The sequence below is a fragment of the Anser cygnoides genome, chromosome 5, assembly GCF_040182565.1.
Source record: "Anser cygnoides isolate HZ-2024a breed goose chromosome 5, Taihu_goose_T2T_genome, whole genome shotgun sequence".
NCBI lineage: Eukaryota > Metazoa > Chordata > Aves > Anseriformes > Anatidae > Anser > Anser cygnoides.
This window is the reverse complement of record NC_089877.1, coordinates 61,747,732-61,763,889: the sequence shown is the minus strand read 5'-3', so window position 1 is coordinate 61,763,889 and position 16,158 is coordinate 61,747,732. Positions and strand designations below refer to the sequence as shown.

General features: G+C 42.5%; 1 protein-coding gene and 1 non-coding gene across 2 annotated transcripts; one reads left to right on the top strand and one right to left on the bottom strand.

Annotated features, from left to right (window-relative positions):
- The first annotated feature begins 732 nt into the window (after positions 1-732).
- On the top strand, positions 733-14,358 carry ACTR10 (actin related protein 10). Its single transcript, XM_048066130.2, has 13 exons — positions 733-1,009; positions 3,136-3,208; positions 3,692-3,774; positions 4,652-4,760; positions 6,408-6,515; positions 6,876-6,943; positions 7,251-7,330; positions 7,718-7,753; positions 9,300-9,379; positions 9,468-9,541; positions 10,005-10,086; positions 11,590-11,791; positions 12,933-14,358. Exons 1-13 carry the CDS (start codon positions 933-935, stop codon positions 13,112-13,114), a joined length of 1,254 nt encoding a protein of 417 aa, XP_047922087.1. The 5' UTR covers positions 733-932; the 3' UTR covers positions 13,115-14,358.
- Positions 14,359-16,082: 1,724 nt separating this feature from the next.
- Positions 16,083-16,155, bottom strand: TRNAK-CUU (transfer RNA lysine (anticodon CUU)). Its single transcript has one exon. It is a non-coding gene; the product is annotated as a tRNA-Lys (tRNA).
- Between the last annotated feature and the right edge of the window lie 3 nt (positions 16,156-16,158).

Genomic DNA, 16,158 nt, shown 5'->3' with positions numbered 1-16,158 from the left:
CCTTCAAAAAAAAAGGCTGATGAAGGTAAACCCCAACTGTACTGGCAGAACGATATACTTTCATGAAAGGAAATAAAATAGAACTAAATCGAATTACATCTTTAGCACATGGGTCCTATCAGTCAGCTCCCACCAGAGCTCACCGCCATCTACTTCTGACCACCAGGCACAGGCAACCCAGTCCTGGATGCATGGGGTGGCACGGTGGCGTTTGATATTTCTACCCTCGGGGTATTTGCAAGTTATCTTCACTTCCTAATGGTCATTTTCTTGGGGTAAAGAGGTATAGTTTGTGTTTTTGGTTGGTTGGTTGTGGTTTGTTTTTGTTTGTTTGTTTTCCATGAGAGATCTCTTATAGCAGTAAGGAGGTATGGTGATTTTTATTTGCTTTTTGTTGCTGTTGTTTTTCCATGACAGACCTCTTATTTCTGGTGGAGAGCAAGGCTGTTGCATCCTAAAGGGTTACACCTACCACTTTGGTATATTTACATGTCATCCTAATAGCCTCCGAAGCGATAGCTTCCTATAATTTACTTCATTTATCCCTGCCCACGGCAGAGGGGATGGATCTAGGTATCTTTTAAGACCCCTTCCAAACCGTTCCGTGATTCTCGGATTTCTCCTGCCCTCCTCCGCCCTGCGCTCAGCGGCACAGCGCGCCTTGCTTCGCGCCCCGGCCTCCATTTGCAGCTCCCGCCCCTCCGCTCCCCGTGAGGGAGCCGCAGGCCGCCACGAGCCCTCCCCTCAGCCTCCTCTTCCCGGGGCTGACAGCCCACGGCCCAGCGGGCAGGGCTGCGGGGCGGAGCGGCGGGGAGGAGGAGGAGGAGGGAAGGAGGCAGGCAGGAAGGAAGGAGGCAGGGAGGCAGGCAGGAAGGAAGGCAGGAAGGCGGCTCCGCCATTGTGAGGCCGCGGGAGGCGAGGGGGAGGCCGCGATGCCGCTCTACGAGGGGCTGGGCAGCGGCGGGGAGAAGACGGCCGTGGTGATAGACCTGGGCGAGGCCTTCACCAAGTGAGTGGCGTGTGTCGGCGTGTCCCCGGCCTGTCGCGACACGCCGGGGAGTCCGTGTCGCGACCGCGGGGCGGACCTGGCGCCGGGCGGTTGCTTCCGGCGTCCGCTGTCGGGAGAAATAATTAGTAAATAATGAGTTTGGTGGTGGTGTTTTTCCCCCCCCCCCCCCCGCCTCTTTTCTATGGCGATTTGCTTTGTGCAAAGCTGACCGGAGCCTTGCTGTCTGATCTCGTGTTTTGGGTTAAAAAAATAAAAAAGCGACGTCTCCCATGGGTGTCGCAGAGCCGCGGCCCCCCGTGTCCCGGGCTAGAATAGGCTGCAAGTGCCCCTGAGGTTTCAGTAGCCTTGCACAAAGGAAAAACAAACAAACAAACAAACATTACATTGCAACAAAACCGTCTCTTACTAGTCCCCTGTCTGTGTTCTTTCGGGGCATTTACCTGCTCAAAACCCTGGTGCTGTCTCTGCCCCCCTGATGAGGCACACTTGAAGCAGGGTTTCTTGCCCAAATGTGTTTTTGTGTTTTGTTGTACTTGCTTTTTTTTTTTTTTTTTGAAGTGACTGTATAATTACACACCAGCAGCCTGGCTTTGTTACCTGGAAGTCACTGGTTGTGGAAAGGACTTAATAAAACCCAGCCCAGATGGAGACAAGTAACTCCACGAGTGGCCTCCTGTGGGTTTGCCGTGTCACTGATCACCAGCTTTTCCCAAATTTGGGATGCTTTTGTACTTTTGTCCCGTGCTCTCACACAAAAGCGTTTCTCTTGAATAGCATGCTTTTAGGCTCTGTTTCCAACCTGCGTTCTTATGGAAGTGGTGGCAATTTCATTACCTCTGAGTTACCCGTCCTTTTCTAAGTATGACTGAAATTAACAGGAAGTTCAGAAGTCATTAGGATGACAGGTAAACACAACCACGTGTACACGCTGGGACTTCTTCAGAGTTTTTCTGAAATGATCTGAAGAAACGTGTTTACAGTTGCCAAATACCAGAATAAATTGTTAGTTGACCTTTTGTATTAAAAGTTCTTGAATTACACCAGTTTCAAGCTTTCTACTAGTGTCTTCTACCATAGTTTTCTTCTGATGTTTGTACTTAATCAAATCTTGAATTTCTTTTGTTTTTTATTTGCTTTCTTCAATCCATGCTGCTTATGTGTTTTAGGGTGTAATCTATTTATGAAAACCAAATAGGTTTCCAAGAATTTTGGAGTTGTTACTATTTGTATTGTTGTATCTAAATTGGATGCCGAGTTCTCCTGTTTTGTCAGGAGTCCTGCAGCGGTGACCAGCCATCAGGAGGCGGTAGTGCCTAAAATCGCCCAGGATACCTGTAAAGGGAGTGCATTACAAAGTATAAAACAAGCTGGAAAAAAGAGTCCATGGGCCAGTGCTGGTCAGCAGTGAAATGGGCTGCAGGACCTTTTTGATTGCGGTCGTCAAGTCTGTCTTCTGTTTCTGCCAAATGTGCAGCCAGCAGGGCGAGGGGGGGGGGAATCTAGATTAGCTATTAGGAAGAAATTCTTTACTCTGAGGGTGGTGAGGCCCTGGTGCAGGCTGCCCCATCCCTGGCAATGCCCAAGGCCAGGCTGGATGGGGCTGGGGGCAGCCTGGGCTGGGGGCAGGGGGCCCTGCCCATGGCAAGGGGCTGTGAGGTCCCTTCCAACCCAGACCATCCTGTGATTACATAAACATGACAAAAAGTGAGGATCTAAAGAGGACATAGTGACTTGGTGCTGCCTGTGTTTACTGAGAGCTTCAGTGAAAGCTGGGCTGGTATGGAGGATGCAGGAAGGTATTTCTCTGGAAATTTAATAGGCGGTAAGAAAGGTTGTAGGTGGAGAGTTGTCAACAGAAAGTTGTATTCAGTCGAAATTAGGAGGCACATCAGAGTTGAGCTTTACAGTCCTTACAGAAGCGAAGAAACCGTATTTCACTTAATGCAGCTGAGAGGGAGTCAATAAAAAGGTATACAGTGTTTCTCATTCAAAATAACTAGATAGAAAAGTCGTATGTAAAACATCTCCTTGCAGTTACAGAAATACTCCTAATTAATTACTCTGATTCATAGGCTTGTCTGCTAATAGTGACTTCCAATGATAAAGTTTTCCATGTTTTCTTTTAGGTGCGGTTTTGCAGGAGAAACAGGACCAAGATGCATTATTCCTAGTGAAATAAAGAAACCTGATGTCCCCAAGGTAAACTATTTTAGCTTTGCAATGTTTAGTATGTTATAATTTTCAGGGGGAATTTTCAGATACATCTTCTGTTCATCATCAGCAATTTTTCAACAGCTGCTATTAAATATTGTAACTAGATACAAGTAAGTGTGATACCAACATGTATTAGTTGGTACTCATTGCTCACCCATCTTATTTTGGGGGCATTTATTGAGACATTTCTTTGTCTGTGCTCTTTTTTTAGTAGAAAATGGCAGCTTTGGAAAACTAATATTGAGATAAGTTACCAGTATGAAAAATTAAGATCAATAAACTCTAAGAGTTTAGTTATAGGGTGAATTATGAGGTACATTGTTAAGTATATATAGCAAAACAGGCAAAAGTTAGTATTTCTTTATATGTATCACATTATATATATTCAGATGTATGATAGGAACATTTCTTTTTATATTATCACTGTTTAATATTTATGCTGCTGATGGATATTTCTTTTCTTTACAGCCTATCAAAGTAGTCCAGTATAATATTAATACAGAAGAGCTATACTCGTATCTGAAGGAATTTATTCATATGTTGTATTTCAGGTAAGGGATACATGGATGTTAATTATTCGTGCCTTCTTGCTGGAGAAATTCAGTGGTGCTGAGATTCAGGTGTTATTACAAAGACTTGGTGGCCTGCAGCATTAGCCTCTCTCTAGAAATAAAATATATTTTGTAATTTGCCTTTTAACTATGCAACTCATAAAGGACTCGATGGAGAAGCTGAAGGAGAACCTGAGGAGTTGTACTGATTTTGGCAGGGCTGAAGCTCATCCTACATCGGTGCAGAGCTCATTGCCACATGACCATGGTTATAAGGAGGAATCTTAACATATAGGACACTTTTGCCTGATTAATACATCTTTTTGTTGTATTTCTAGTATCAGTGAATAATGAACTTGGAGCTGGTAATTTTCTCTTTATTTCCAGTCTGTACTTTTATGCAGCAGAAAACATTGTTTGACCCAGGGCAAATGAGTACTTAATTTCTGTACCTCAGATCTCCAGCGTTGGGTACTTTTTTGTGTCCTTTATCACTGATTTGTAATTGAAATCAGGACATTTGTATCCTCTCTTTTATGGATATACTGTATGACACTGGACAAGCCATTAATGACTACCGTGCATGCCTATTTTTGCATTTCTTTATGTTGCTTTAGAAATGTATAACGTTTGTAGCTACAGGCTGCTGGCGGAGAGCTCTATAACTTGCTTTCTGTAACTTGATTTCCTAACTTTCTATTAGGAATTTGTTTTTTATACTTTAAATTTGGGAAGAAGACTGAGATCTGCCATGGAAAATGCTATCTAAATGCAAATTATTAGGATTTTCAGGTAGAATGGAATATTAAAATAAGGTAGGGCTTGTAATATGTGCATAAACTTGCCAGTTTTGTTTTACACATCTTGCCTTTTTCAGACATCTGCTGGTGAATCCCAGAGACCGTCGTGTTGTTATCATAGAATCTGTCCTCTGCCCTTCACACTTCAGAGACACACTCACAAGAGTCCTTTTCAAGCATTTTGAGGTATGTGTTTCGCATAATTACTGTAAGCGTAGCACTTGACAGTAGAACTCTTACTGATGATCACTACCGTGTGTGGACAGACATGGAAATAATGCCAGAAGAATGAGAGAGACATAAAGAAGTTGGAAAAAAATCTTACTGGTCATTTGGGAAGGTGGGGCTTGGAGATCAGACTAAAGCACCTTAAAGGCTGCAAAAACCAGCAGCTATTAAGAATCTGAAAGGTTTCTCTGGCTTGTATGAAACTACAGCTCACATCATCCTGTTCCAGACAGATCCAATAATTTCTATTGAGCACTGCCGGAAGCCAAAATTTATATTTAAACACTTCTTAGTGCTCTGTCATCAAATCTCATGACTTCTGTCAGAGTCAATATCTTTGTCTAGCACATGATCTAACTTTCAGCTGTACTCATTTAGAAATGAGAGCTTACCAGAAATTCATTATCTACTCAGCTTAATCAGTCTTTCTGGTAGAGTCAAATAAAATCTGAAGCTAACTCTTGGTTAGTTCTAAAGTAAAAAGTATTGGAAGGTGGTTCCATAACTTTTTCAATTCAAATAGAACAAAAGTTGAAGTTCTTCTATAAAAAGCAGTGAAACTAGTTTGTCTGCAGTCCTACTCCACTATGCTTCCACAACACAATTTAACAACTGATCTTGAAATTCTGCATAATTCTTTCCTATGATAGATACAATTTTCTGACTTGAACTCGCTGAAATATTTGTGTGTTTTTTTGTCCCAGTCCCTCCACCCCAAATCCCTTCCTGGGGGAAAAAAATGTCTCCCAAAAAAGCACTTGCATGCAGAATTGGTTGTCTAAAGTGACTCGTGACTTGGAGAATCATATTTTGATGGAGAGGCTTTGTAGCATGTTAAGAAGCCAGTTAATACTGAAGTGAGGTTAATTCCCTCTGGCTAATACTTCCATCTGGTGCAGCGCGTAAGAGTGGCATTTTAATACACGGTCAATATTGTAACTTGTCTCTGGGCCAAGTACCAGTAATGTTGCCCTTTAATGCAGGCTTTATTGAAATTGCTTCTTTAATTCACGCTTCAAGGCATGATATTCGGTAAAGGAACAGTCACAGTCTAGGAAATTTGTTTTGCAGAATTCTAGGGGAAGAAAGTAATTCTCATGTAATTATGACCTGAGTTTCCACGTCGCTTTGGGAAAAGCATTATAAATCGCTTCTCCTGTGCGGTTGTGTGCACAGCATGTTGTAGGGCACACTTTCATGGTTTTTCTGTCGCCTTTAATCACATCTTCAAATCTTTATGCAGCATTCCAAGTAGTCGTGTTTGTTTCTTTAATTTCTTTACAAATGACAATAGGAAATCTGAACTATGACTGAAGATTAGTTCCGTAATTGCCATTTTTCTTACGAGTCCATTCCAAGATTAATTATTACTGAAATGCCTTGCATGTACCATAAATTAGACGAATGCAGATTTTAGTATCCTGTTGTATTTTGTTAATTACTACACTACCTTAAAAAATAAATTAAAAATTGATAAGATACAATTGTTTGGATTTTGCTTTTAATATAACATTTAGGGAAAGCATCGTTGTTTTAGGTGTTTTATGGGTTTTTTTGTTTGTATTTTTCCCTCTCCTGTCAATTGCCCTCTTGGTTTCCATGTAGGTACCTTCTGTATTGTTTGCTCCAAGTCATCTGATGTCTCTCCTGACACTTGGGATCAATTCTGCCATGGTGCTGGACTGCGGATATAAAGAAAGCTTGGTGCTGCCTGTATCCTTTAATAATACAGAATGAACATTTTCAGCAGTAAGGCTATCATGACAAGCTGCTATTTTGTAGGCTTTCAGGTGTGATAAAAAGCAGTAGAAACAGATCAGCCAATCCAGCTTTTAATTATAAGATATCATCACTTGGGGAATCTCTTCACAGCTGATATGTTAAGTCCGTGTTCCACTGAAGTTTGGGAAAGGTGGTATGGGATTCTTAGGTGGTTCCTAACTCCGTTGTGTATATATTAGTAATTAGTTTTGGAGAAAGGCAGCTAATGTAAGAAAATGTTGAGGAGAAGAAGCAGTTCCAGCAGTCTGAAAATTCGTGACAACAAAGGAGAATTTCCTGATCTTCGTGTAGATATATGAGGGAATTCCGATTCTGAGCTGCTGGGGTTCTCTGCCGTTGGGAGGAAAGGCTATCCACAAGTAAGTTCACTGTTACACATCCCAGGCTACTGTCAAGTGATTTGTGGAAGTTACGCTTTGATCAATGACCAAAGATTCCTACTGAACATTACTTAAATCGTAACTGTTGCTATGCCAGAATTCCATTTTGAAAGTTACCACTTTCTGGCTTTTGTTGATGCAGTAAAAGTTGTGGAAACCCGATCTACTTCAGCCTGTATTTAAAAGAATCTAGCTGAAGGGGGTAAATACTGTCCCTTAAGCATGATACAGAGAATTGTCCTGAGTTAATAGCTGCCTTTACCTAACTTAATTTGCAATGTTCTAGGGAGCTGGAATATCAGTTGTTGGAACAGTGCACAGTTGATACAGGATTAGCCAAAGGACAAAGCCTTCCATCTGTGATGGGTAAGGTCTGTTTGCTGCAGTGTAAGTGCTGTAAACTTCCACTGGGGAAAGGGGATTAATACTGATAGTGAATGAAAAATATGTATATAGTATTCATCATACCTTACGTGATCTTCTCTCATGATTTCTTTCCGTATTAAATGAGTATATTACTTCAAAAGTAAGCCACTTAGTAAGTTTAAATGAAAGCGCAGATAAAAGGTCAGTAGTATTTTTTCGGTCTCTTTTGAGAGAAGGCTTCTTTCTGTAATATTCTTCTACTTAGAAATCTTTAAAAGCTGCTGTCAAAGTGGAACTGTCCTAAATGTAACTCAAAGTTAGTTCAATTGTTAAATTCTCTTTCTACTTAAAAAGTTTTTGCTCTAACTGATTTTGTTGTTGCTGCAGGCTCAGTTCCAGAAGACATAGTAGAAGATATAAAAGGTAAAACTTTCTTTTTTATGAAACCCTAGTTTATTAAATTGTGCAGTAGAGGAGAGAATGATAATAACAAGCATGCAAAACATTGTATTCAGGTACTAATTTTGGCTTCTCTGTGTATCGTATTTCTCAACCTACCAGAAGAACTTGCCTTGTTCTCCCTCTCTGAAAGCAAACCCAAAACAACGTTGAAGTTCTCTTTCAGGTTTAGCCTTTGTGCTGTCAAGACAGCTCGTATTTTGATAGAACAGTGCAGTAGGGGTGTTACATGTTACACTATTGCATATATCCTATGATCAGCAGGTCAGGTTAACTTGGTGTTGCATTTTTTTTTTAACTACCAACACTTTGTGTATGAATGTGTACAGTGTGTACTGCAGATGGTAGAAAGTTAGCAGATCTAATTTCAAAAATTACTATCATAGAAATATTTTGCTTGTAAATGCAGCATTTAAGTAATTTTAATATCATGAAATATGAATATTTTAAACTGATTTTGTTTAGAAATTAACTACAAAGTGTCCATTTGCCTCAAGATAAACTTTGCAAAAAAAAAAACCAAGTGTGTATAAAAGAGATGTTGATACATTAATTAAGTAGGCAGGAGGAGTTGAGGGCTACATTTACACCAGAAAGAAAATAGGGTATCTCTTTAGGCAGAACTTAAATGGGCTCCTATGTTATGTTTCATGTGATATAAAAATAGATATAATTGCAGAAGATAGTAACTAGTATCTATCTTCTGGACCACATTAGGAAGAAATCCATCAGTGAAATGCAAAATAACTGAAATAGAGCTGGTGCTTTGTCAAGTGGAAGCTCTTTTTCTGATTCCTGGACTTGGATCACAGTTTCCTGATTGGTTCTGGTTTTGATGCAATCTCTTGGCATCAGATACAATGTGTTAGGGTTGAAATTAGGATTGCTTGTGTATTAAGGGTTGTTCCTTTGTAACAACCATGTATGAAGAAGATTCTTATTATATGCATTATATTATTATTTTAATATAGCAAAAATTAATTGTAGTAGGCATACAAATAAAATTGTGGTCTGTCAGTGCTGCTTAGAGGAAAAAAAAAACTGGATTTCTTAGGAAGCTGAAGAGTTGCATTAGGAAAAATATTTACATGATCAGTGATTGTTTAAAAGAAAAAAAAATACAATGTCTTACTTGAAGCCATACTGCAAGACCAGGAATGGTGTGTTTGACAGTGGAATTCAACCTCTGCCACCTTGTGGTAACCAAAACCATGATTGATAGCATCTTTTGTCTTTAAATCTTATGTAGCTTGTTTGAGAAAGAAATCTTGCCTGTTCTCACATAGTTCTGGTGTCATTTTCATTTAAATTTATGATCTAGATACATCTGAATTCAGATGGAAGTGTAGAGGCTTGTGTTGTGTTTTTTTTGTTTGTTTGCTTTTTTGTTTTGTTTTGTTTTCTACCAGCAGGGCCTAAAATGTGTTCTCTAAGTTAAGCAAAATTGTCTGTTTTATTGATGAAAGGGTCCAACAGTCTTTCTTCTGTCCCTTCCTTTTCTTCTATGAAGTTCGCACTTGTTTTGTGAGTGATCTCCAGCGTGGACTGAAGATCCAAGCAGCCAAGTTCAACATTGATGGCAGTGCTGAGGTGGGTGGAGAATGAAACTTATCCTGGTCTTTTGGAGTGGACGTAGCCGTTTTGGCCTTTAAAACAATGCTCATGTTTTTATTTCTAGCGTCCTCCGCCACCTCCAGATGTGGACTATCCTTTAGACGGAGAAAAGATTCTCCATGTAGTTGGCCCCATCAGGTGAGAAATACTGTAGTGAAGTGTTTGTCTTTAGGAGGACGTATTTTCAACTCTGAGAGCACGTACATTTTCGTAAAACTGAATTGTAATGAAGCACTTGCATTTTTTTATGTCTCTTAAATAAAGCCTTTGCGATAGGCACAGCGCAAGGCCTATAATAAGAGGTTTCTGCTTCCCCAAATTGCTCACAGTTGAAGACGAGCCAGCAGATCAGAGGGGTGGGGGAAAAGAGAAATGGAGTGTGAATGCATGATGGTGAGACAGGTTTAAGTGGAGTGAATGAGGCTGTTGCCTCCCCTTTGGCACTGCCTGGTGCATGCGCTGCGTGACAGAAGAAGCTGTGACGCTGTGACGCTGTGACGTTGTGCTGTCAGCAGGAAGTCTGTAGTTATTTCCAGCCCCGCTGTTAGCTCACGGGGTAGCATTGCTTCTCATTAACACTCATTTCCTGTCCTTTCAACAGAGACTCAGTTGTGGAGATACTGTTTGAACAGGATAATGAAGAGACATCTGTTGCCACTTTGATCTTAGATTCGCTCATTCAGGTATCTTTGTCTTCTAAACAATTGCTTGCATGTCTCCAGAGTTAGGGAACCTGCTCTTAGAAACGTCTCTTTTCAGAGTGATGCCCCCCTGACTGCAGGTTACAGTTGGTTTCAAAATCTCAGCACAGCATGACTCCTCGCGTTCTGCCACATGATGAATTACTGTGGGGCAGCAAGTCACGGTGTGTCATCCGCTCTGTGATTGTTTTTGTACTCCTGGGTGTACAGCAATTTATTTAGAGCAGTTTTCAGTCAAGAAAAGAAGCAACACTGTGCGTGTTCCTCAGCAAAAGGGAGAATCCAGCTGCGTTTATTTTGGTAGTGAAGCTCAGTACATACATATATGCGTACATACAAAGGAGTAGCTAATGCTTTTGTTGTTATAAGAATTACACTGCTTGAGCCAAAGTAATAGGTATTCTATTTCTTCATTTTAAAGGTGTTTTGCTCACAGCTAGACTTTCTGCATCCTGCAGACTGTTTGCTTACCTGAGGTAGAATAAAATTAATTTGGACATCTCTATTACAGGCAGTATTTTAGAAATAGTGTAGAAAGTTTTCTTGGCATATACAAACACTTAATTTCTTACTAGGTTTAAGAAAAAAATTATTAGAAAACCAAAATAGATGGAAATTTTCATTATGATGTGGTGTAAAATTCACTTCCTTCCTGTAGTTACTAATGTTATTTAAATTAGTTTGCTGAGACATATTTTATTGGGGAGTGACAGACTTAGATGGCATGACAATCAGTTACAGCTCCTGATGTTTGACAAGATCTGTTCCTGGATCTGTTCCCTCCCCTCTCTACCTCCAGGCCTTTACCTCACATCATTCTTCGGCTAGCAAAGACAAATGTTAAATTTACAAACGTCAAAGAGTGTCCAGTGACTTCTGCTGGACAAGAGGAGCACAGCGCTCTGACAATAGATTTTTTTTTTTTTCAAAGGGGTACCACAGGTCTGCTTGTTGAGGGGCAGAACTGACAAAGCTTGGTGTTCTTGTACCCTTGTGTCTTCTTGTTAGATTATCTGGTACCAAAGGCATGCTCTAGCTTTTCTGCCACGGAGGCTTCTGTAGCATCTTTCTCCTGTATGAAGCTAAAACAAGTCAAGCTCATATTTAACAGTTTTCTCTCTGAGAGCACTGGTTGAGGTTTTGTGCGTCTCTTCTGGCACATCTTCTCCCAGAGCTCAGGGGAATTAGTCACTGATACCTCTGTCCTCTGTTGTCTTGGCCCGTCTCAGCTACAGGGCTTTACAGCGACTCACGGCGTGCTCATGCAAGCCCCAACTGGGCACGTCCCTGAGCCTGGTTTTCTTGGGAAGTCTGGGTAAAAACCGATGTAGATTATTTTTCAGAGAAGTAATAGAAAACGACGATTGACATGCACAGGAAAACTAGCTGAATTTTGAAGAGACCTTTGAATGCTCATACATGCAATTCCAATTAGTGTTGGTTTTTTTTTTAATTTTTTTTTTATTTAATTCTCTTTTGCTTTAGTGTCCAATAGACACCAGGAAGCAACTGGCGGAGAACTTGGTAGTTATTGGTGGCACTGCCATGTTGCCAGGATTCCTGCACAGACTCATGGCTGAAATCAGGCACCTGGTAGAGAAACCAAAATACAAAGAAGCACTCGCCACCAAAACCTTCAGAATTCACACTCCGCCTGCCAAACCCAACTGCGTGGCATGGCTGGGAGGTAAGAACGAAAATGATTAAGCACAGGTACAAAGTGGGAAAACAAACTTCCCAGGTGGGATTTGTAATGAATAAATAGCAGTAAAATTCAGATGAAGTATTGAAAGTAAGCTGCACCTGAGCTCTGTGGAATTGTTCTGCCCTCCTGGAAGAAATCTTGCAGACCGCAGCTCCCTCGGGGACACTTGGAGGGCAGAATGGCACCGCGGTTTGTGGGAGCTTTAAACAGGTGCAATTTGAACCAGCGCCGAGTTGACTCGAGTGCAGTGCATGGCTACTGCCATGGGGTGGCACCAGTGAAGAAATTGGGGAGAGCAGAGACCTGCGGCGTGCCTGAAAATCGCGTTTGAAAATCAAGGAGCTGCTGGCTGCGGCGAGGCTGCGGGCTGTTACCGCGCTGTGCTGCTCCAGGGTGCCAATAACAAGTGCTTCAAATGTGCAGTGGAGTTCGGATGCAATACAGACAGGACAGGGAAAAAGGGTGGTCCAGAAGGGCTTTGCGTTGTTAGGAAGTCTTTCCAGGAGGATTCTCAGGTTGTAAAGAATTGTTGCTTCTCTAAACTTCTGGCTGGTAAGCTGAGACCATCCGATATGTATGAGGAACTAATTTTAATATTATTTCTGTATACTTTTGGTATGTGTTTATCATATTTTAGTTTTAAAACTTTCTGAGTCTCATTTTAGGATTAGCGAACAGGGAATGACTTTTATGCACCAAGTTCTCTGACACTTACTTTCACTGGCAGCGCTAATCAGCTGCTGTGCTCTAAATCTTCTCACAGCTTGGGGGAACTTCTTGTGCTGCATCCTTTTTTGGGAGAGGAAAACTCCTTAAACACATGAGGATTTGTTTGAAGTGCTTAAAATCAAAACTTGTAGAAGGCTTATCATAAGAAGGGGGTCAACTAGGCCAGTTTTGTTCTCAACAGAAACTATTTTTTCTTGTTTTCACTTACTTTCAAGGGACATCATTGGAAGCAATTTGAGTCTAGCTACTAAAAAGGAAAGTGACTAGATCCTTTCATTCCTTTGTTTGTTTATTTTGGACAAAGCTAAAAAAAATTAAGATTCTTGACGAGAAGTAGGAAAAGAAGTTCAGTACACCAAATAAATGCTTTTTGTTTTTTTTTCCAACAACGTAGGAGCCATTTTTGGAGCACTTCAGGACATCCTTGGGAGCCGGTCTGTGTCCAAAGAGTATTACAGCCAGACAGGCCGCATACCTGACTGGTGCTGTCTCAATAACCCTCCACTGGAAATGATGTTTGATGTTGGAAAAGCACCCCCACCGTTGATGAAGAGGGCTTTCTCTACTGAGAAATAAGCACCTAAATGCTGCGCAAGGATTCTCCTCATCTATTTCAAGTACACACACACACGCGCATTGGGAACTTTTTTTTTTGTATTAAGTAATTTATGTAACACTTAAGTATGACCAATGTGGATGGTTTTGGGGAGTAGCATGGTATGTACTAACACTGTATTTAAAACCGTGTCCAGTAGTTCAAAAAATTAACTTTGGCAACTACTGCGCTATTCTGTCCTCTTCTGATAAAATGTATAGTGATGAGATGTAGCTTACTGAGTTTTGTTGTTTGTCTGTACACTAAATGACGTGGTTGAGATTTGTTTTAAGATATTTTGGTTTAAAGCATGCTCAGAAGAATGACAGTCTACTTTGGGAAACATCTGTGAAAGCTTTTCTGCCACATTCTATATGAAGTATTCCACCCTTGAATCACCTGTGAGGACAGTTAGGAAATGGTTTGGGGCTGTTTAGCAAAGGTGCTGGAACAATATTTCCCCTGCACAGAGAGTCCTGCTTGCAGAGTTTTAGCAGAGAACTCGTCTGCCTGTAGTTCTCACATAGCTCCCCCAGTGCCTCTCCTCCAAGGAAGGATTCGGCTATGTAAGGATTATAAACAGGCGGAGGAGGAAACCTTGAACCTGTTACTGAAATGCCCCGTTCAGAAGTCACTTCTTTGCCCTCCTTCCCCCCATCAGAAATATTAAAACCTCATTGTACTGCAACAATATGTATTAAATGCAAATGCACTACAAAGTTCCTTGCTCCGGAAAACGATGTACATTTTGACATGAACACTGCATTTGGGAAAGATGCTTTTTGAGGCCGATTTCCCCATGATGTCTGCTAACTACCTGCTGTGGTTCTCATAGCACGTTTCTAAAATTTAAGCATATGTTAAAAGAAACATTCTGGTGGTGAAACTTAACACGAGGCAGCATTTAAAGAAGCTTCTGCATGACTTTGCTGTTCTGTTTCAGATATTTTATTTTAGCATGTTGGGGTTATTTGACACATGGTAGATGTTTCTTTTTATCTTATTGTTTTTGAAATTAAAAAAAAAAGAAATCATTGTTTGAAGTGTTATAGTCTGTCACGGGGGAGATTTTGCTGATTGGTAACAGAGGTCTGATAAGCATTACAACAAATGATTTCTCTCCGGTGGTGTTGGCAGGTGTATTTTTAAATCGCCTTCTTCCTACTTCAGATGAGCTGCTTGGCTGTTGTACAGGAAACAGGAAAATAAACAGACATCGCTGTGAGCAGTTCTCAGTGCTTGTTGTGTACTCCCGGGACGAAGCTGTTTTTTAGCAGTGATTTCTCAGCCCTTGGAGCACGATGGGGCCTGGCCGCTGCCTCTTTGAACTGACGTGAGAGTCTCCAGTCCAAGCAGTGGGTTTCCAGGTGAAGCAGTTTGTGATCACCACGCACAGGAGTTTTTCCGTGGCAAGCTGAGGGCAGTACTGCTCTGCTGTGACGGAAACAGTTCTTCAAAATACAGTGTGGGGTTTTACCTGTCAGGCCATAGCCTGACATCATGTCTGATGTTTAGCATTCTTTTATTTCTTAGGCTTCTTGCTCCTGTAAACCTCCAATCGTTTAATGGTTTAATATCCTTGGGGCTGCTTGTTGCTGAGCAGATCCTTGAAATACCGGCATTGCCCTCGTTTTCCTACGGGTTCGGTACCTTCGCTCTAACTGCTCTTGTTCCAGCCTACCAACCCCTTTCTCTCCCTCCTGCGCCGACACCAAGTACACTGGGTTGCACACGCGTTGGAGAGCATTCCCTCCAGCAGGCCTTGCTGCGCCGCGTGTGGCTCTGCCCTAACCTCGCTCCTAAAGCGTGGTGCCTGCGGGGCTGGCTGGGAAACTCCAGGATCTGACGGCTTCTGGCATGGAAACTCGGGGTGAGAGCTGCACGAGGGAAGAACTACTGAGGACGTGAATTTGAATTTTCCTAGCCTTTAGCAAGTATTTGGGATGTCAGCAGTTTTCTTGACTTCATAAAGCATGTCTGATTGCAGCAGTTATGCTTAAAAAATAAAAAGCACAGCAGTAAAAAATGCAGTTTTTGGAGAGGTTCAGACCCAACTTCAGCTCGTTTTCATTTCCAGCGTGAATAATTGGGATGCGGCTCCGTGACACAGGTTGTGTCCTGCCCGGCAAGAACTGAGGCAGAGCCTCAGGCGCTCCACAAAGCTGCTGGGTTCTGCCGCCAGAGCTGGTGGGTTCTGCCACCTTGTCTTCCTTCTGCCCGCTCTGTCCCGTGGTGTTTCCGATCACCGGACGGCTCTGACGGCGCTGTTCCAAGCGCACAGCCCGAGGTAGCGCGTCCCGCCTTACCGGCAGGTTTCAGAGCAGAGCCCCCCCGCCCTGTTCAGGACAGAACCAAGGCTTCTTATTTCATCCAAGGGGTGAGCTAAGTCTGTGCTCTGCTTTTTAGAACACCTAGCCCTGGGGAAGCCCTTCATGTTACCACGTAGAGAGAGATTTGGCACTTTTTTTTTCCAGATTAAATGTTTTAATCCTTCCTCGGCATGGCAGAAAAATTCGCAGTGTAACTTGCGTTAGTGACAAACATGAACCACAGCAGCACGGCTGGGCTGTATTATTTTTCTTCCCCCCTCTGAGGTTCTCGGATCTTTACTGGGTGCCATTTTTGACGTTTTGCTGTAGCCGAGTGACCTGCCTGAGCCAAGCCAGGTGCTGGTGGAGCAGGCACCGATTGCCAGTGCCGTGCTGTGTCTGGGGGCGCGACACCAACACTGGTGGCTAGGGCAGGGGTCTTAGCAGCTTCCTGTTACCCAGGTTTTGCTGTAGCACAGCGATTATCGCGATAACCGACATAATTGCACGCCCCGTGCCCGCACCGCCCCCGTGTGCTTTGGCAGCCCCCGCAGCACACCCCGAGCCTCCGCCGTCGGGGTCGGAACCCCAGCAGCGTCCCCCCGCCCGGCGGCTTCTGCGGGGGAGGCAAAAAGCTCCCCGCCCAACGTGGGGCTCGAACCCACGACCCTGGGATTAAGAGTCCCATGCTCTACCGACTGAGCTAGCCGGGCGCT

Excerpts from the sequence above, each read along its gene's own strand:
- ACTR10 (XM_048066130.2), top strand. The coding sequence starts at position 933 with ATGCCGCTCTACGAGGGGCTGGGCAGCGGCGGGGAGAAGACGGCCGTG. Across the intron at positions 1,010-3,135 it reads CTGGGCGAGGCCTTCACCAA|GTGCGGTTTTGCAGGAGAAA; the intron begins GTGAGTGGCGTG and ends GTTTTCTTTTAG. Across the intron at positions 6,944-7,250 it reads GGAGGAAAGGCTATCCACAA|GGAGCTGGAATATCAGTTGT; the intron begins GTAAGTTCACTG and ends GCAATGTTCTAG.